Here is a 22,523-nt window from a genome sequence, read left to right as displayed (position 1 = left end):
CAGATGCTAATTCTCCTTCCTTTTTTCCCCACCTTAAACATCATTAGCACAACACTGTTCCTTTGTTTATGCTGATTTCTTTAAGGCACAGTACAAACTGCCAACAAGCGGTGTACTGGCGCTAGCATTAGGGTTAGGGAGCGTACACCATGTACACGCTCTCTAACCCTAATACATCATGGTGACGTAACAATGGCGGCACCCTGTATACATGGGCGCTGCCATTGTTACATAAGCGCCGTGCAGCACTTACATAACCAGTGCACCAGTAGCATACTTGTTACACCGCCACCATGGCATAAAAGAACCCGCTTTTTGCAGGTTCTTTTTCCGCCGGCAGGAAGCCACACAGTTTGGCAGCTGCAGCTTCCCTCCGGCAGAACAGCCACCGCCGTCAGCCTGGAACTTCAAGAAGGTATGTACCGGGCCAATAAGTGTATGTACCGAGCCAATACTGATGCTGAAATGGCTTTTCAAAAAACAAAACCAGTGTTCAGGACAAAGATTTAATGTTATCTTATTCTTCTATAGTAGAGGAAAAAGAAGGATGGCACAACATTTATCCCAGTTTGTTATTTATTGCAGATATAAATATGGCTGGAGAACCAAAGCCAAACAGACCCAAAGGACTGAAGAGAACTGCATCTGCCTTGTACAGGTAGGTTGCATTATTGAGACTACCATTTTATAAAGTGAATTACTCTATCAAAAAGGTGGTTTTACCTTTTTTAAAAAGATTGTTCTATTAAATCTGTATTTCCTTTACTCATCACAGTCTGTATTTTGTTTATCATCATAGTCTATACATTTTTCAAGAGTAACCAGAACATACTTCAGATCTGCTGTATACCTTTAAGTGATTTTCATCAGATTTGCAAAAGCTACAGACAACTCTAAATTGTGTTAACAATTTTAGAATCTAACTTGGAACTTTAGAATCACTGATCAGTGGTAACTCAGGATTTTCCATTCACATGAACAATGTATACATCTGTACATGTGTAAAGCTGCTTCATATTGGTGCTAAACACTCAACTGACTGGGGATATGGCTGTAAGGTATGGAAGGAGAATTGCTAGCAGACATGGACTCACTCTCCTCTACATGCATTTTTGAGCATTTGAATGAAGTTATATGAACTCCCATTTAAATATGTTTGTATATTCAGATAATAAGTGTTGTTAGATTTATTTGATGAGTGTGTTTCTGTTTTTAAAAGTAAAACAGATCCACTCAAGAATTAAATACTCTTACCTTTCAAAAAAGAAAAAAGAAAGTGTTATAGTCAGTTTACCATAAGTTGAGCATGTCTACTGCTTTATAGAACATGATTCTCTCACTTTGGATTGATGTCTAGTGTGCAAGCCAAAGTTAAGGATAAAGGAGCATAAGAAGAGAGACCAAGGCCCTTAAAGTTTTTTCCAAGTAAACAACTGAGTTTGTAGAGAGTTTTCCTCCCCAACAAGGAAGCAATAGGATGGATAGACATCAGGCAAGGCAACTGGTATAGACCTGATCTTTAAAAAGAAGCTTAGCTTCATTACATATTTTAAAAATCCCATTTGCCTTAGTAAATATATTGTCACTATAATATTTCCAGAAGCTCTAGCCACCATAGCCAATAATGAGTGGTGGGGATTGCAGTCCAACAATATCTGAGGATTGAATGATGCCCACACTTGGCCTAAGCAAATATCTTAAGGCTTATCAACCTAGAGCATTCAAAATGGAATTTAACAAATCTGACTAAACAGTTGGGTAGTCCCTGTCCTCCCTCCTTTCCCCTCCCCCAGCTTTCTATAGCTCAGTATGGCTCAGCTCTCTTCCCTCCCCATTTCAAGCAAAGAGCTATTAATTTTCTGATGCACTGCTAGTTTAAAGGTCTGACTTTGATTAGTGATCCTGCTATCTTATGTGTTAATTCTTCTTAGGCAGCCATTATCACTGTTTGGTTGATGTTTGAATATTGTATTGCATTGCATTGAATTGTTGTATTATATGGTTGTATTAATTGCTTTTAGTCATCCTAAATGGTGATGTAAGTACCAAAAGGGCATACAGTAAACAAGCAGAAAAAAAAGGAAGAGGAAGGAAAGGAAAGATCATGGCGGGTGTTTTCAAATTTTGCACTGGATTAGGAGGAAACATCATGAATTGGAAGTGAAGAGAATGAGTCAATGGGACAAGGAAGAGGAGGTGAACTTCCTAGAGTTGGGCCTCATTCCCATTTACAAATAAATCAGTTTGTTATCCGAATTGATGGATTGATTCGACAGCGGAGCATGGTTCACCCTACATTTGCCCCAATCACATTTTTTCCCTGTAAAAAACCCCACTTGTGGTTCACATTCACGAATGAATTGATTCAAAGTGGACCCACTCAAGCTGGTCGAAGGGAAAATTTAAATCAATTCCGATCTGCATCTGGTTCACACTTGCACTGAATCGATTTTATCCAAAAAGACAAAAAAATCAGCATAAAAAAAAACATGGGTTAAATGGGTCAAGAGCATGCCCCCCCCTCCAAATCACTTCAGTGATTCAGTTCAAGTGGGAACCAGGGTCATTTGAACCAGTTCAAACCAATTTGGGATCTGGTTTAAAAGGTAGTGGGAATCAGGCCTTGATGTGAAGCAGAGATATAGCTTAGTTTAGTTTATGCTGATTCAGGTGAGAAAGAGGAGAGTAGCTTTATAGTAGATTAAGTCAGCCAATTCCTTATTCTCTCCAGGGGCATTCAGCTGCACAAGAGCACAAGTGAAAGTATTGAATGTAAACAAGTAAGCCAAATAGTACATTAGGAGAGTGGGGAAGACATATAAAGAGCTGGTAAACACATAAAGGGCTGAACAGAAAGTGGCAACTACAAAGTCTACAGACCAGATGGAAGCAGCAGAGGGGAGAAGAGAGAACCATGCTTCAGAGAAGGCCACTGAATCAGAGGACTTGAAGAGGTCAGGAAGGAGCAGGAGGTGAACTGTGTGAGGTGTAGAGGGAGATCAAGATAATGATCAGACAGAGGGGAATAGTACAGCAGTGATGTTGGATGGAGAGCAGGTCTTTGTGAAGACAAGATTAAAGAATGCCTAAGGAAAAATGTAGTGCATGGAGAATGTAGTCGCTTGTTGGGGTTTATTGTTTGTTTGTTTTCTTGTCAAAAGGTTGATTCTTGATTACTTAAATAAATTTCTGAATTTATAACAAGATAACATTTACTAAAAATTGGAATATCAAATACTGTCATGTGCCAACTGCTTTTGTATGTCAGATACTAGTGTCATTTCATGTCAATTATCAAATCCTGTGGAAAGTGAAACACTGACACTAAATGTGCTACATTTGAGTAATAATATTAAAATATTCAAAAAGTCATTAAATATCCCCAGGGAGAGTCTGAGGAAAGTACACACACACACACACACACACACTTCTTTTGGAAGTGGCAAATTATTTTCAGCTTGTCTCACTGCACTGTGGCTCTGGTATATTTTTGCAGAGAAATTTCTTTTTTTATTCACCTTTAATTGGATCTGAGAGCAGATGCAAATGAGTGCTTGTAGTAAGCAAACACTATGAAGTGACAGAAATGATTTGGGGAACTGGTAGCACCTGGTCATGTTACTCCTGACCTAGCTCCATAAGATACTCTCCAACTGTCCCAAACTGCCAGGCACTGCCCCAGTAACTCAACTGTCATCCTATTTTTTCAGCTGCTTTGAAAATTTTCCAGTTTCTCTCTTACCTCCCCCTTTGTCTTCAGCTTACTTCAATTGATGCAGGCAGAATTCAAAATACAAAAATAGTTTGCACTCAGTTAACTAAGAAGACGCAGAAGAATCCTGCTCTTCTCTACAGACGCAAGCAAAAGCATACTTCTGAAACCTCTCCTAGCTTGTGTGTCTCCTTAATAACTTTTGCCATCTTGACTACACTCTGATGTTGCTTGGCCAGATGTATCCCAGTTTTCATCTGTGAAATGTGGGATACTAGGGAAATATGGAAACTAGTAGTGGTATGATAATATTGACAAAGATGCACAGCCACATAGTAGAGAGAAGACAATCAGTTCCAGTGTGGCTATGTACTCTCCATTTTGCAATTATTACAGGGTTGCCAAGTTTTCAAGATACGAATACAGGACAGAGACAAAACTATAGGAGGCCTACCTCAAGGTTCATGAGGCAAAATCCCACAAGATCTCAGTTCTCATTGGAGCTCTTGCCTGCCTCAGGTTCCACTAATCTCAGTTCCCTGGGCCTGGAAAGCTGTGATCAGGAAGAGTGGATGCCAGCTCCACTTATAACAAATGGTCATGTAATCTGAGGCAATTTTCCTGCATATCAAATGCAGCCTACGGGCCGGATGTGGCCCGGCGAGGCCTTGGCACCGGCCCCAGCCCGGGCCTGCCACCGATTGCCGCCGGGGCCTTTGGCCTCTCACACGCAGGGGCAAGGGGGGGCAATTGTCTATAGACGCCTCAGAAATATGCATTTATATTAACATTTTTTAAACAATCAGCAAAGTTTTTTGCGTGTCCTCCACTTTTTTTAAAAAAAGTGTCCACCATTTGAAAATCTTGTCCTACATTTGTCCCGGTTTATTTATTTATTTAAATTTTTTTTTTTAGATTATTTAATTATTTATTTTTTGGCTTCAGCCCCCCAGTTGTCTGAGGGACAGCAACCCGACCCCCGGCTAAAAAAGATTGCCTACCCCTGATCTAATGTTATTGTGGCTGTCTCCTAGCATTCCCATCGACACTAAATTTTAAAAAAATAGGATTGAGAGAGTCTTGTAATGTCCACAAACAAAACAGGACTTTCGGTTTCCAAATACAGAATATGTCATGCAAAATGGGATGCCTTGGAACCCTAAAAAGTTCATCAACAAGGAGTTAAACAAATAGTGGAGGCCTTCCTCAGCTGGCCCATCTTTGCAAACTCTGTTTTCATTATAGATAAGAATGGTGGAGAAATATTGGCATGAATTTTATTGTCAGTCCCTAATAGAGTAGACCCCCTTTTGTTTGATTGAGTCAATTCTAATTGGCCTATGAACAAGAATCAGGCATTTGAAGGCTTTCATGGCCGGCATCCATAGTTTTTTGTAGGTTTTTCAGGCTAGAACATGGCCACATAGCCCAAAAAACCCACAAAAAACTAAGAATCAGGCCGTTTGCAGATAAGATCATGCTGTTTGCTGTGAAAATTACTGAGGGTAAGAAGATCTAGACTTTGCCCAAATGACATTTGCATAATTATAGTTATGGGGCAGGGGTTTGAATAATTTGTCTTCTCGGCATCATAACTATTTCAGTCAATGAAACTCAGATGGAAAATATATATGGTTTTCATCCTGTGCCCACTGTTGCAACATAACAACACTCTTGTCAATAATTTCTTCCACTCTGCCTCTTTCATCGTATCATTACTTCAAGTAAATCTTAGTAGTCCCTTTAGCCTAGCTCCTGAAACTTTATGAAAGTCCATCTGAAGATTAAAGGGAAGTCATGTCTCTCTTGCTTTTATTACCCTTGTGCTTTCTTCTCTGTCCAAGCTGTTGTCTTGGCTTCATCTTGGTTATGCTTCCTTCAAGCAACTCTAGGCACATCAAACACTCTGATGTATCACTTGTGTTATTAAGGGATAAAATAACAGGGTAATCTTCTCTAATAATAAATGAGATGGCAAAATTGAGGCATTTAGAAGAATAGACTAAGGTGTGAAAATAAGGCCTTCCATAGCCTTGATAACCCACTGACAGAATTTAATGGCATTATATTCTTGTGGTAAGGGACAAATATGGCTATGTGTATTCCTCTTATTTATCTTATTTCTAAGGGTCATAAACTAAAGCTGAATCTTGATAAAATGCCAGCTCTGTAGACTGGTGGTTCTCAGGTCCAGGAATTGGGAAAGCTTCCTGTCCTGGATGGAGTTGCATTTCCCTAAAGGAGCATATGCATAGCTCGGGAATTCTCTCGGAGCTGACTTTGTCATTGGAGGCCCAGGGGGACTTTGTGGCTCAGAGTGCTTTGAAACAGCTCCAACTGGTGCACCAGCTACAGTCTTTCCTGGGCAGAGATAATCTAGCCATAGCAGTCCGTGCACTGGTAGCTTCCCAGTTAGACTACTACAATGCATTCTATGTGGCCCTGCCCTTGAAGATGACTTCAAAATTGCAGCTAGTGCAAAATGCAGCAGCTCTACTGCTGACTGGAATACCACACAGACAGCATATCAAGCCAGTCTTAAAAGAATTGTACTGACTGCCACTATGTCTGAATTCAAGCTGCTTGTTTTTGGACATTTGTGGACATTTAAAGTCCTAGATGGCTTGATCTCAATACTTGAGTTATGCCTCTCCACATATGTACCTGCTTGAAGATTAAGGTCTGAGGGGCTCTATTCCATATCCCACCAGTGAGATCAATACATTGTTTTGGGACAAGGCAGAGGGCCTTCTCAACTGTGGCACCTCAATTGTGTAATGCATTCCCCCCTGGAGATCCAACTGGTGCCAGTGTTCATGTCATTTACGTACCAAATTAGAATTTGGCTGTTCATCAAAGCCTTTGGGCCTCATTAATTCATTGGCAACCGTATGGATGAGATACTTCCAAGAGTCCCCATCCTCCACGGTTCTCTTTAGGAGATTATCGCACCTAGGAATCCAGGTAGGAAAGATGCAGGATCTAAAAGATGAAAATGGATGTTATCTCATTTACTAGTGTCCAGGATGTAGGCAGCCTGTATCCACGAGGGAAACCCATCTGCAACCCGGATCTCTCCCACGGCTTTTTCAAGAACAAGATTTTCTCGTTCTTGAAAAAAACGTGGAAGGTGTCCAGGTTGCAGATGGGCTGCCCGAGTGGATATAGGCTGCCTACAGCCCAGACATAAGTAAATGCAATAACAGGTATTTTCATCTTTTAGATCCCACATCTCTTCTGCCAGGATTCCTGGGTGCAATAATCTCCTTTGTTCCTGCAAACTCATACCCATGACCTCCTTAATAGAGTCCATCCATCTAGCATGCAACCTTCCTCTCTTTCTGCTTCCCTCCATCTTTCCTAGCAGTATTGTTTTTTCCATTGAGTCATGCCCTCTCATGATGTGTCCAAAGTACAACAGCTTTAGTTTTGTCAACTTGGCTTCCAGAGAGATTTCTGGCTTGATCTGATCTAGGATCCATTTGTTTGTCTTTTTGGCTGTCCATCGGATCCTCAGCATTCTTCTCCAACACCACATCTCAAATGAATTGATTTTTTCCCCCTATCTTTTTTCTTAATTGTCTCACATCCAGACCTGGTAATGGGGAAAACAATGGCTTGTACAATTCCAACTTTTGTGTTAAATTGTACAGTCGTCCCTCTATTTACACGGACATTGAATCTACATGCCTTGCTTACTCACGAGGAGCAAACAAAGGGATTTAAAATGGGAGCACACCACTATTCAAGCCTATAGGGCTTGAATATCAGTGGATTTCCATTTTCATGGGGGTGGGTGGAATGCATCTCCCATGAAAATGAAGGGGTGACTGTATATCTTTGCACTTTAGAATCTTTTCTTGTTCTTTCATAGACACCTTCCCCATTCTTAATCTAATTTCCTTACTGCACTCCTCATTTCTATCAATGTTTGATCCCAGGTATAAGAACTCTTTTTCTACTTCTATTTCATTATCTAGGTTGAATTTGTCTAGAGTCTCCATTGTCATTATTTTTGTTTCCTTTATGTTCAACAGTAGGCCTGTCTTTGCACTTTCTTCCTTGATCTTTCCTAGTAGTTGTTCCAGGTCTGGGAGGTTTTCTGCTACTATTATGGTTGTGCATAGTTCTAAAAATGTTTAAATCTTTTAAATCTGTTTTTACCTTATTGTTATTTGGTATGATTTAAATTATTTTATCATTCTAAATTTTTTGATTATTTTAATGCTATTTGTAAACAGCCTTGAGAACTTTGATATAGAACAGATTGTTGTTATTATTATTATTTAAAAATTATATATTCCACTCTATATCATGAAATCTCAGGACAACAAGCAGTAAACAAATTTAATCAGGATCCTTTTCACACTATATCATGATGATTATTAACTTTATTTATTAGTTTATGTTCCTTCAAATTGCCTATCAACGTATGGTGACTCCATGAATTTCATAGGGATTTGTTATGCAAGGCATACCCACCTTTTCCCCAGAATCAGAAATCATATGCATTAATACATATAAAAGATGGGAGAGAGCAAGAATAGGTGAATTCAGTCCATTGTAGTTAAAGATGGCTAATGCAAATCCATTTTAACCACTATCATTTTGAAGAAAGCAGCTTCTTTTTCCCTTTGTAGATGACACCCATGTACAGTACATTGCAGCATGCACTATCTTCAGAAATACCAGTTCTCAACTTTTGGTCTTCCAGGTGTTTTAGACTTCAGTTCCAAAAAACACAGCTTGACCGGTCATCTTGGATTTTGGGAACTGAGGACCAAATACATCTCAAGGACAAAAGATGGAGAATCACTGTTGTAAGGGAGTTTTCCTTCCTATCTGTTCCTGCTTTCCTGCCTGTGAGGTAAAAGAAGAATGCCTCTTCTAAATGGGGATGCTTCTTCTAAGATGCTTACTTCCACCTGTAATTTTTGAAAGCACTTCTAATCATTATTTGGCTTAAATTCTGCTGCTAAAAGTGCCCCTTTTAGTTCACTGAAAGACTTTACATCTATTAAATGGATTGATTAATAGACTAACTGTTATAACTTCACTAACCACATTAGACGTCTGTCACAGTTGGTCAGCAGCGGCAAGTGCCAAATTGAATCTAGCAACATACTTTGGGGAGCAATATGGAAAAGTTTCCCTCACTCAGCACTTTAATATTAGGCCATTTTCTGGGTTATATGATCTGTGCTGAAGGCGCTTATAAAAGCAGGTCTGACACTAATCAAATATATGCAACTGGCCATTTCATATGTAGCCAAATGAAGTGTCTTCAGTCTCAGGTGAACTGATCAGGTTATAGCATTTACCTCTGGCCAAGCTGAAACAATAAAACTGGATAAATAAAGTGTTTTATTGGGTGAACCTGTACCAATGGATTTCTCATGTTAACTACATCATGTTAAAGTTAAGAAAGCTTAAGGAATTTGAGCTTTGTGAATTATATTATAAACTAACTCTGCTCTGCTTCTCTTGCACTAACACAGAAATTAGAACTAAAGTTAACCAGAAACTTTCACAAAATGTACCAAAACATTCTTAGCTTAAAGAAAATTGAAAATGCATTTAAGGACCAAAACACACTGCAGAAATATTCCAGTTTGAGACCTCTTTAACTGTCCTGGCTGAGTGCTAGGGAATCCTGGGAATTGTAGTTTATTGTAGCACCAGAGCTCTCTGTCAGAGAAGGCAAAACATTTCACACAACTTCAGTTCCCAAAATTCCCTAGCACTGAGCCAGGGCAGTTAAAGCGGTCTGAAACTGTATTATCTCTGCAGTATGTTTTGGACCTAAGAATGTGGAGTTTGAGAGAAAGTATGTTTAGGATGGTTTAGAAAGCCATTGGGAGGTGTATCTTCTCTCACCTCTTTTACTTTCTTTCTTTCTTCCCCTCCTCTCTTTCCATCCATGCTTTATCTACCCTACATTCATTCACCATCTATCCATTCTTTCTATTCATTTCTCTTTCTCATTCATACATATGATCTGTGGCCACTTTCACCCTCATCCTTCCATTCACTTTCTCATTCATTCTCTTAATCTGTTCATCTCCATCTCAGTCTCTGTTTCTGTCACTCAGACACACACCATTGCCTCAATTCTCACTCTGTATCCTCACAAATACATACGCATGAAAGCATGAAAGCACAATCTGAAAGCATTTTGTGGGGTCGCAGTCAAAGATGGGATAAGGACGAGGGAGTGATCCCGTCCCTGTTTGGTAATCTCCCGTGTGTGAGTGAGAAATAGAATGCAAAAGTGTGTTTGTGTAAACTGAAGGAAGCTCATTATTATTATTATTATTATTATTATTAACCTTTATTTATGAAGCGGCGTAAATTTACACAGCGCTGTACATACAATCTTTCAGGGAATCGCTAATAAAAGATTGTATGTACAGGCTGTGTAAATTACAGCGCTTCATAAATAGAGGTTAATAATAATAATAATAATAATAAAATAAATAATAAGCTTCCTTCAGTTTACACAAACACACTTTGGCATTCTATTTCTCACTCACACGACAGGGATGGGATCACTCCCTCGTCCTTATCCCATCTTTGACTGCGATCCCACAAAATGCTTTCAGATTGTAGCGACGCGGCAGCTAAAAAGGCCAATGCAATTTTAGGCTGCATCAATAAAAGTATAGTGTCTAGATCAAGGGAAGTAATAGTGCCACTCTATTCTGCTTTGGTCAGGCCCCACCTAGAATATTGTGTCCAGTTCTGGGTGCCACAATTTAAAAAGGATGTGGAGAAACTGGAGCATGTCCAAAGGAAAGCAACTAAAATGGTGAAGGGTCTGGAAACCATGCCCTATGAGGAACGACTAAGGGAGCTGAGTATGTTTATCCTGGAGGAGAGAAGGTTAAGAGGTGATATGATAGCACTGTTTAAATATTTGAAGGGATGTCATATTGAGGAGGGAGCAAGCTTGTTTTCTGCTGCTCCAGAGACTATGACCTGGAGCAATGGATGCAAGCTATAGCAAAAGAGATTCCATCTCAACATTAGCAAGAACTTCCTGACAGTAAGGGTTGTTCGACAGTGGAACACACTCCCTTGGAATGTAGTGGAGTCTCCTTCCTTGGAGGTCTTTAAACAGAGGCTGGATGGCCATCTGTTGGGGATGCTTTGATTTGGATTTTCTGCATGGCAAGGGGTTGGACTGGATGGCCCGTGCGGTCTCTTCCAACTCTATTATTCTATGATTCTATGATAACAGCATACTCTCCAACAGCCCCAATTTAATTGAGACAGTCCTGATTATTCCTCTGTCTTCCCACTTTTTCAGTTACTTTTAAAATGTCCCAGTTTCTCTCTCCTCCTCCCTTTTTCTGCCTTTGTCCTCAGCTTATTTCAGTTACTGCAACCTGAGTTCAAACACAGTTTGCACTCAACTCAGTGGGAAGGGAGAGGAGAGAAGGGGTTTGTCATCTTGCCCTTACCAACAGTGAACTGCTGCAGTGAACTGCTGCAGCCTCTTCTAGCTTTTATATTGTTCCTCATTGTTAATATTTGCCATCTTGATCACACTCTGACCTTGTTTGGCCATGTATGCCCTAGTGAAATTTTGGGTGGTATGTAACAGAACTTTCTAATAGTGAAGGAGTCCTTTGATAATGGCATTGGTTCCAATGGCACCCATTCCTTCAAACACCTTGAAAGTGTTAACCCTTTAGAATGCACTCTCCATGCAGTCCTCATTTTCTGTGCACCTTTGAGCAAGCAGCAGGAGTTGAGAATAAAGAGAGCCACTGAGGCATGACAACTAAGGGCTCTTTTGCACTACACAATTACAGTTGCTGTTGTGTGTCTTGAAGTCATTTTCGACTTATTTCAACCTTCGGGAGAACCTATCATGGGGTTTTCTGAGCAAGTTTCTTCAGAGGTGGTTTGACATTGCCAACCTCTGAGGCTGAGAGAGTGTGATTTGCCTAAAATCATCCAGTGAGTTTACATGGCCAAGCTGAAATTCAAACTCTGATCTCCAGAGTCATAGTCCAACACTCAATAACACTAAACTATGATTATTATAATATTGTATGATGACTTCTAATTTACTACTAATTAATTCTTTTTTAACTTTTATAAAATGATATTTTAATTTAATCTTGTTTTAAATTTCTGGAAGCCCCTTGGATACCATCCCAGGAGAAAATCAGGGTATAAATCCAATAAATAAATACCCCTCTGCAAACTGCAAATTCCAGGTTTCTGTAGGATACAGCCATGGCAGTCAAAGTGAAATCATGGTGTGTAACTTGAAAGGTCCCAAACCAGTATCTAGAGCTTTATTTCTTAAGGATGCTCCAGTTTCACTATTTCTTGACATCTCTTTTTCTTCTTGTCTGGTGCAACTTGATTCAGCAATCCAGAAGCACAGGAGATACCAGGGAGTATCACAGGCCACATTAAATGGAGAAAATAAGATTTGCATATGGCCTGTGAGCTTCCCATGTGCTGGTTTGAGGCATCATGTGGAAAGAATTAAAGACATCGGGTCAAAAGAACAAATAATGGTAACAGATTACCAGCAGTCATTAGCAGAGCTTGGGAATGTTATTTTTGGACTACAATACCTAAGAAAACACTATGAAATTCATGAAGTCACCATAAGTCGACAGGCAACTTGAAGGCACATACGTGCACACACAGTGCCTAGAATCCCTGGAGTTGAAGTTCTTAAGCTCTGTCTTTTCATTTGAGTCACTGGGAAATAATGTTTCCAAATTGCTTTTTATTGTGTTTGTGTGCTGTTGCATTTGATAATCTTTATTGCACAAGATGTAGGAATAAAGAACATGGATTTCTTCTAAGCTCCTACTTCAGCTTTCAGGCACTCCCAAATTAGCAACACCCTGGAAAAATATAATCAGGATTAAAATGAAGAGAAACTGCTTGAGCAAAAGACAGCATAATCACATCTTATCTATCAAATGTTGTTTCATGGGGGGCAGGGGGGCAGAAGGGGGACAGATTTCCCAGCATTGCTACCAAAGAGACCAGCAATCAGCCAGCTGTTTCATCCAGGTGGGGGACAGAGAAAGGCAGGGAGCTCTTATCACATGATGATGCCTGGTATTTTAGGAGATTGCAACACGTGGCTTTTAAACCATGATTTGATCTGGGGGGAAACAGCTTTGGCGATTCTTATGGTGCAACATCACCTCCGATCCATAACTGCTTCATTCCCCAAGCATGGTTAGGGCATCCCAGTTCACTGACAGGAGAAACCTGTCAATGAGCTAGAAATCATGCTGGTCTCCAGGTGCAAAACTTCATTCTCCAGGCAGTTGTGAGATTGGCAATCACATGGTGTCAGTGTCTCCTCCTCTCCCCCTGTCCTCCCTTCTCCTTGACTTTTGCAAGCGGACTGATTACCTTTATTTCTTTTTATATTTCAGTTCTTTTAAAGAAAAAAAAACCTTAAATCACAGTAGCAGAGCTCTGGAATTGCATTACGGGAACTTGGCTGGATGATACTAGTATGGTAACATGAGCCCAGGCCTAGCAGCTGAGTATTCCGTTAAGGAGCAGGTACAGGAAAGTGGTCGAGGGGGAGGAGTGGCCTTAATCCACAAAAACAATTTTATCCTGACCAGGATACCTATCCAGAAACCAAGATACATCAAGTGTATGTACCTTAGTCTGAAGACAAGGGACAGTCTGGAGAGTTTGGTTGGTTTACCGTCCACCCCGTTACCTAACAGACTCCCTAGCCAAGCTGACACTCCTGGTCTCAGAGCTGGTGCTGGAGTCACCTAGACTTTTAGTCTTGGGTGACCTCAACATCTCACTTGGGGACAGTTCAACTAAGTTAACTGGAGCAGCTCGGGAGTTCATGGCCTCCATGACAACCATGGGCCTGTCCCAACTAATCTCCGGGCCCACAAATTGTGCAGGTCACACTCTTGATGTGGTTTTCAGTACAGAGCAGGTATATCTGTTGGCGGAGGTAGTTGATACCTCCGCATTGTCATGGATGGATCATTTCCTGGTAAAGGTTGGATTTAAGGCCACTATTCAACCTCTCTGGAGTGGAGGGCCTATTAGAATGGTCCGCCCTCGAAAGCTGATGGAACCTGTCAGGTTCCAAGAAGCTCTAGAGGGTGTAATGGAGGGTAATGCCAGCGATTCTGTTGAGGTCCTGGTTAACACCTGGAATAGAAATCTCACCAGTGCCATAAACACAATCGCTCCTGAGCATCCTTTCCGACCCACTTCAAATAGGAATCCATGGTACACAGAAGAACTTAGAAAAATGAAGCAGGACAGACATCGACTAGAGTGCTGCTGGTGGAGGATTCAACTCTTATCTGACAGAACACTTTATAAGAACTTTCTTCTTTCCTATAAAGCAGCAATGGATGCAGCAAAGAATTCCTTCTTCTCTGCATCCATTACATCTGCAAAGTCACATCCAGCAGAGCTATTCAGGGTAGTTAGGGAACTAACTAATTACCTGCCACCCAGAATCCGTTGTTAGAACCAACAGTAGCCTGCTGTGACGCCTTAAACAACCACTTCTCAGATAAAATCTCTCAGATAAGAGCCAACAGACGCAAGCATTACAGCAGAAGCAGTAAGAGAGGTACCCAGCAACTCCGCTTATGTTGTTAAACTGGATTGATTCAAGTCGGTAAGTACTAAGGACGTGGACAAGATCCTTGGTTGCATGAGAAAAATGACTTGCTCTCTTGATCCTTGTCCATTGTGGCTGGCCGTCCAGAGGGGAGGAATAATCAAGATGTGTATATGTTATATAATAAATGCATCCTTCAGAGAAGGCTATTTACCATATTGTTTGAAAGAAGCGGTGGTCAAACCGCTTCTGAAAAGACTTTACCTTGACCCCCTGGATAAAAATAATTATAGGCCAGTTTCGCTCTTACCATTTTTAAGCAAGGTAATTGAGAGAGCAGTCACTAATCAACTCCAAATGGTCTTGGAAGAAGCCGATTTTTTAGATCCATTTCAAACCGGGTTTAGGACAGGATTTGGAGTTGAGACTGCCATGGGGCCTTAGTCGATGATCTCCGTCTGAGCATGGACAGGGGAAGGTGACCCTGTTAGTGCTCTTGGACCTCTCAGCAGCTTTCAATACCACTGACCATGGTATCCTTCTGGACCGCCTGAGAGAGTTAGGTATCGGGGGCACTGCATTGCAGTGGTTCAGGTCCTACCTCTCGGGAAGGTTCCAGATGGTGATACTTGGGGACAGTTATTCAACCAAGAGGGAACTCAAAGTGGGTGTCCCTCAAAGAGCGATTCTGTCCCCAATGCTGTTCAACATTTACATGAAGCCGCTGGGTGAGATCATCCGGAGACATGGGGGGGGTGTTATCAGTATGCTGATGACACCCAAATATATTTCTCTATATCTCAGACTGTAGTAGTGATTAAGGATGGCATCTCTCCTCTCAATGAATGTCTTATGGCGGTAATAGTCTGGATGAGGGAAAACCAACTAAAGTTGAATCCAGATAAGACGGAAGTACAGTCAGCCCTTCTTATACACAGATTTCTTATACGCAGATTCAAGCATACACGGTTTGAAAATGTTCAAAAAAAGTATAAATTTCAAATATTAAACCTTGATTTTCTATTTTTTATAAGAGACACCATTTTGCTATGTCATTATATTTAATGGGACTTGACCATACACGGATTTTGTTATATATGGGGGATCTTGGAACCAAACCCTACTGTATAACAAGGGTCCACTGTACTTGCTATAGGAACCCCGAAACTGGGTATGGAGATGTGTTCACTGGTCCTAGATGGGGTCACACTTCCCTAAAGGACTGTATTCATAATTTGGGAGTGCTCCTGGACTCTTCCCTTCAGTTGACAGCTCAGATAGATGCGACGGCCAAGAGCACTTGTTATCAGCTTCTGCTAATACGCCAACTGATTTTTATGCTGTTGTATTTTAAATTGTGGATTAGGGATTGTGTTATTATTTTACTATGTTTTATTTTGATTGTAACCCGCTCCGATCCTCTGGGGAGAGGCGGGGTATAAATAATAATAATAATAATAATAATAATAATAATTATTATTATTAAAATTGAAAATAAAAATAACTTTTTTTAAAAAATAGAAGGTATGCAGGGTAGGGCATAGAGTAGGAAGGTGGGGTTAAGGGGGAGTCAGGAAGAGAGTGACATGGTGGTTGTGTGACTGCAAAGACATGCAGTGATGGTATAATTCAGTTTTCATTGGCAAATACAGTGGTACCCCGGGTTACGAAATTAATTCGTTCCGCGGTTAATTTCGTAACCCGAAATACCTTCGTAAGCCGAATTCCCATAGGCGCTAATGGAAAAATAGCTCTCTGCTGCCCTCCGGTGGCGGAAAATAGCGCCGCGGTTTTTTCGTAACCCGAAGAAACCTTCGTAAGCCGAAGCAATAAATCCCTATGGGATTTTTTCGTATCCCGAAAAATTCGTAACCCGGCGCATTCGTATCCCGGGGTACCACTGTACAATTGTGGCAAGACTGGGGCTCATGTGGTAAAGCCCTTAGTCAATTAAGCTATTTGTGATGGAATATAAAATGTAAATAGCAGTTGTGTGGCATTTTTCTCTGAACTAACCTCTACATTCTCTGTTGACAATCTCTCATCAGTAGAATGAAAAAGCATTCAGTTTTTTACCAGTTGGGACAGCAACTTTCCTTCCTTTGACCCCCTGGACAGAAACAACTATAGGCCTGTTTCATTGTTATCATTTTTAGACAAGGTAATTGAGAGAGCAGTTGCCATTCAACTCCAAGCAGTCTTGGAAGAAACAGATTTTCTAGATCCATTTCAAACCAAATTTAGGATGGGCTATGAAGTTGAGACAGCCTTGGTCACCTTAATCGATGATCTCCTTCTGGGCACTGACAGGGGAAGTATGACCCTGCTGCTGCTCTTGGACCTCTCACCGGCCTTCGATACCATTGGCCACGGCATCCTTCTGGAACGCCTGAGAGAGTTGGGAATTGGAGGCTCTGTTTTGCAGTCGTTCCAATCCTACCTCTCAGTGGTGTCACTTGGGGACAGTTATTCAGCCAGGAGGGAGCTCAGGTCAGGCGTCCCTCAAGGTGTGATTCTGTCCCCAATGCTGTTCAACATTTACATGAAGCCACTGGGTGAGTTCATCCAGAGACATGGGGCAGGGTGTTATCAGTACACTGATGACACCCAAATATATTTCTCTATGTCTCAGACTGATGCAGTGCCAAAGAATGGCATCTCTCCTCTGAATGCCTGTCTTAATGCAGTAATGGACTGGATGAGGGAAAACAAACTCAAGTTGAATCCAGGTAAGACGGAGGTACTTGCAGTAGGAACCCCCAATCCGGGACTAGACTTATGCCAGCCAGTTCTGGAGAGGGTCACACTTGCTGTGAAGGACTCTGTTCGCAGTCTGGGGGTGCTCCTAGATTTGTCTCTCCATCTGATGGCTCAAATGGACATGACGGTCAGGAGTACTTGCTATCAGCTTCAGCTGATATGCCAGCTGCGCCCCTTCCTGGAGCGGGAAGACCTTGAAACATTGGTACATGCGCTGGTAACCTCTCAGCTCGACTTCTGTAATGCACTCTACATAGGGCTACCTTTGTGTCAAGTCCAGAAACTTCAATTGGTATAGAATATGGCAGTCAGGCTGGTTACTGGCACACCTAAATCTGCCCACATCACACCAGTTTTAAAATCCGTTCACTAGCTGCCTATTATTTTCTGGGCAAGATACAAAGTATAGGCTTTAACCTTTAAAGCCCTAATGGCTTGGGTCTTGACTTCTTGAGCACCTTCTCCCATATCAGCCTCCCCGCACTCTTTATTCCACTGGGAAGAATCTGCTTCAACCGAGGAGGAAGAGACTTTCTGCAGTGACCCAGTGATCCTTTTCTACAGCCGCTCCTAGTCTCTGGAATGACCTGCCGGATGAGCTCCATCAGGTTACCACTTTGGAAATCTTTAAGAAGGCTATTAAGACGGATTTCTTCCAGCAGGCCTTTTCAGACTAGAATATCCTTGTTGACCTGCCTCCCCCTCCCATTATCCCATTACCCTCCATCTTTATCTTTTACTCTACCTGGACTCCACTTGAAAAAAAAATTACTTCATTTTAATTTTTATTGTACTCTAATGTGTTTTTTTAACTTTGCTTCTTAGTTTAATCTCTTTTTAGTGTTTAATTATGTTTTTACAATGGGGGGAGGGATGGGGATGTTGGAATTTCTAATGCATTTCTCTTTTAACTGTATTTTATTTTACTGCTGTAATTCACTTGGATTCCTCGAGATTAAGCGAAATACAAATTATTATTATTAGTAGTAGTAGTATCTGTACCTGACAGGGTGTACCTTCAGCACCTTCTTGAAAAAGAATATTAGATGTAGTTGAGAGTTCAAACTCATCTGGTCTACCACCATGCCTAAAATACAGCAATGGTATCTTCTAAAGTGGGAGAAAACTTGAAGTGGAAGGAGAAGTGCAGTTTCTGTTGAAATATGTGAGAAATAATCATCTATCAAGAAGAATACTCTATTGGCAAGGTAGAAGCTGAACAACAAATTGCCTCATATCCACTCTCATATACTGAGTCTAGCAGAGAAAGAAATAAGTTTAACCTTATTTGCAAAAACATAGAAAAGTAGCTTAATTTACTAAAGCTTGCACATAGTTAAATACACGGTCTAATGCGGACGGGGGGACAGAAAAATGGCTGCAGGATACACTGAAGTAGAAGAGAGGTGGGGAAAAATAAACCTTGACTAACAGGGAGTTGTCATAATGATATGATATGCCTTAACTCCTAGACACTAACATGCAAACTAGCTATTAGTAAGTACAGATATGCAATGGCTGCCAAGTCTAGCAATATCTCAACACCCCCCCCCAAAAAAAATCCACACATTACAATCCCTTCTTCCTCCCCACTTGTCTTACCCACATGCCAACGCCAGGTTTGGGAGTTCCTAGTACCATACAAAACACTGTTGAAAAAAACAACAGAACAGAACAGACAACACACACAACAGAAGTAGATAGTTGGAGAGTTTAACATACCCATGCCCTATGAGGAACGCCTTAGGGACTGGGTGCTCAACCTGAGGATAATGGAGCAGAGGACAGAATAGGGGAATTTCAGCACAAAATAAGTAAAGAGATAGTACAGGAATACCTGTTTAACCTAAATGAATTTAAGTCTCCAGGACCAGATGAGCTACATCCAAGGGTATTAAAAGAACTGGCAAATGTAATATCGGAGCCATTGGCAATAATCTTTGAAAACTCCTGAAGAACGAGAGAAGTCCCAGCAGACTGGAGGAGGGCAAACGTTGTCCCCATCTTCAAAAAGGGGAAGAAAGAGGATCCAAACAATTATCGTCCAGTTAGTCTCACATCAATACCAGGAAAGATTCTAGAGCAGATCATTAAACAGAGAATCTGTGAACATCTAGAAGGCAATGCCATAATCACAAAAAGTCAACATGGGTTTCAGAGAAACAAGTCATGCCAGACAAATCTAATCTCTTTCTTTGATAAAATTACCAGTTTGGTAGATGAAGGGAATGCTGTGGATATAGTATATCTTGATTTCAGTAAGGCCTTTGACAAAGTTCCCCATGACATTCTTGCAAACAAGCTTGTAAAATGTGGGCTAGACAAGGCAACTGTTAAGTGGATTTGTAACTGGTTGACCGGCTGAACCCAAAGGGTGCTCAACAATGGCACCTTTTCATCCTGGAGAGAAATAACCAGTGGTGTTCCACAGGGCTCTGCCCTGGGCCCAGTACTGTTCAACATCTTTATCAATGACTTGGAGGAAAAAATTGGGGGAATACTTATCAAATTTGCAGAGGACACCAAATTAAGAGGAATAGCTAATACTCCAGAGGACAGGATCAAAATTCAAAATGACCTGAATAGACTAGAAAGCTGGGCCACAGCTAACAGAATGAACATCAACAGGGAGAAATGTAAGGTACTGCACTTAGGGCGAAAAAATGAAATGCACAGATATAGGATGGGGGACACCTGGCTTAAGGAGACAACATGTGAAAGGGATCTAGGAGTCCAAGTAGACCACAAGTTGAACATGAGTCAACAGTGCGATGCAGCAGCTAACAGTGCGATGCAGCAGCTAACAAGGCCAATGCAATTTTAGGCTGCATCAATAGAAGTATAGTGTCTAGATCAAGGGAAGTAATAGTGCCACTATATTCTTCTCTGGTCAGGCCCCACCTGGAATATTGTGTCTAGTTCTGGGCGCCACAATTCAAAAAGGAGATTGAGAAACTGGAGCGTGTCCAAAGGAGGGCGACTAAAATGGTGAAAGGTCTGGAAACCATGCCCTATGAGGAAAGACTTAAGGAGCTGGGTATGTTTAGCCTGGAGAAAAGATGGTTAAGAGGTGATATGATAGCCCTGTTTAAATATTTGAAGGGATGTCATATTGAGGAGGGAGCAAGCTTGTTTTCTGCTGCTCCAGAGACTAGGACCCGGAGCAATGGATGCAAGTTGCAGGAAAAGAGATTCCACCTCAACATTAGGAGGAATTTCCTGACAGTAAGGGCAGTTCGACAGTGGAACACACTTCCTAGGAGTGTAGTGGAGTCTCCCTCCTTGGAGGTCTTCAAACGGAGGCTGGATGGCCATCTGTCGGGGATGCTTTGATCTGGATTTCCTGCATGGCAGGGGGTTGGACTGGATGGCCCTTGCGGTCTCATCCAACTCTATGATTCTATGATTCTATGAAAATTGGCACAAGACCAATTTTTAGACAATATCAAATAAATAAATAAATAAATAATTTAATAAGTAAACTAGACAATATTAAATAAATAAATAAATAAATAAATAAATAAATAAATAAAAATTTTATTTGTATACCGCTATTCCAATACAGATCATAGCGGTTTCCAACATTCAAAGTTCACAAAACAATGGTAACAACAATATCCCAACAAAGTGCAAACCCACCCTCCGTACAAACGAAACCCGGAATAAACAACCAAAGACTATACAAAACTACAACAAAATAAAACCATAAAAAACCATACTATAGCTGGGATAACAATATACAGCATCGAGGGGGATTAGAATAACATTGGTGCTCATGGGGGGGGGGGGGACACAGTCCATGAGCATACAATCCCCACACACCGACAATGTAACAGAGCTGCAACAGAGTAAGACTACTATCCAAGTCGTTCCTCTGCTGCAGACGCAGCTAATAGGATCCTGTCCCGTACAGCCATACGCAATTGCGCAGGTACGCCGCTGTGAGTCCATTGGCAGCAGGTCCTGGGTGAGTGCGCAGCTGCGCTGATGTAAACTACCCCCAGGGAGCCGCTCCGGCCACAGCGGCAAACAAACACAGTCCCTCGGGGCCTTAGAGGGGGAGGACGAGGAGGTTCCCCAGCTAGCTGGTTTTATGGCATGCCGCTGCCACCGACACGCCTCTCCCCGGCTTTCCCCAGGTGTTCCTGGTCTCCCTCAGTCCTGGAAGCACTGCTGTGAGTCCGTTGGCAGCAGGTCCTGGGTGAGTGCGCAGCTGCGCTGATGTAAACCACCCCCAGGGAGCCGCTCCAGCAACAGCGGCAAACAAACACAGTCCCTCGGGGCCTTAGAGGGGGAAGGACGAGGAGGTTCCCCAGCTAGCTGGTTTTATGGCATGCCACTGCCACCGACATGCCTCTCCCCGTTGGATTTGGAATGAACAGTGACAGTTCTTATGTTTGGGGAATGCATTTTCGCAGCACACATACTAAAGCAGGAATAATATAGAGGTGATTAGTGTGATCCCTGTGTAAAAAAAGTGTAGCATCAGGTAGGGAAAACACACACTGGCTTGCAAAATGACTGTGAAACTTTACAACAGCTTTAGATTTTGGGGTGTCAACTAGTAATCTCAGTTTGAGGCCTGTGTTACTCATTTTTGGAGGTGTTTTGCAAAGCCATGGCATAGATCAGACAATGTTTGATTTGGGAATTTTGTTAACTGGTAACCCTCGGCTGAGGTATTCATTACTCAGTTTGATGATGGTGTTATAAGAAGCTGCAAAACAAACCAGGAATCAAGAGGCAAGAGTGTTGCTCCCTCTTGAATGGTCAGCAACAACCTCCTGAGGGAATTGCTGGATTGTTTATGGTCTGGCAGCCTCTTGGCACTGCCCAGTTAATGTGTGCTTCCTATGTAAACACTCCAAGCATCTCAAACTTTCCCTTCTCTTGTCTACTTTCCATTATGGCAGGTATTATCAAGTCCATGTCTCTGTGTTGCAGCTGCTGAGAACTGTCACTGTCTGTCTCAAGCACTGGCATGTCCCCCTGTCTTTCTTTTTCTGTTTCCCTGTCTGTATCATAGTCTGAACCAGGCATGTCCTCCTGTCTTTCTGTTTCTCTGTCAGTATTGGAATCTGAACCTGGGTCCTTAGAACAAGACATGACAGATTGCTGTCTTTAAATTGCAGCCCAATGTACACATACTTGGGACTCCACTAAACCTAGTTGGAGTGGTTTGTGATTAAAAGTGCATTAATGTTATGCACTTCAAATACCTCTGAAGTGTTTGGGATTTTAAATGCACTGTTCTTTTTAGGGTTGTAGTCATTATTGTCATAAGTGAGTTGGGAAAACTATTGCACCCCATGTCTTTTACTGAGATATTACATTTAGTAACACAAATTCCAAGTTGTGCTGATGCACAAGGCTTCAAATACCTCATAGGAACCTTTTATTGTTTTAAACAGCAGAAATCTGAAAGAGAGGCCATTCTAATCAATCTTGGCA

The 22,523-nt window shown here is 41.5% G+C and overlaps 1 protein-coding gene across 2 annotated transcripts in view; it reads left to right on the top strand.

Moving 5' to 3' along the window:
- RALY (RALY heterogeneous nuclear ribonucleoprotein) overlaps positions 1-22,523 on the top strand; it is a 330,954-nt gene that overhangs the window by 286,606 nt on the left and 21,825 nt on the right. For both annotated transcript variants that reach the window (XM_042466213.1, XM_042466212.1), the window contains exon 4: positions 586-658. In XM_042466213.1, coding sequence (XP_042322147.1) covers positions 586-658 — 73 coding nt within the window. The remainder of the gene's footprint in view (positions 1-585; positions 659-22,523) is intronic.

The sequence above is a fragment of the Sceloporus undulatus genome, chromosome 4 (genome assembly GCF_019175285.1).
Source record: "Sceloporus undulatus isolate JIND9_A2432 ecotype Alabama chromosome 4, SceUnd_v1.1, whole genome shotgun sequence".
In the NCBI taxonomy this organism is placed as follows: domain Eukaryota; kingdom Metazoa; phylum Chordata; class Lepidosauria; order Squamata; family Phrynosomatidae; genus Sceloporus; species Sceloporus undulatus.
This window is presented reverse-complemented; position numbering and strand designations above follow the sequence as displayed.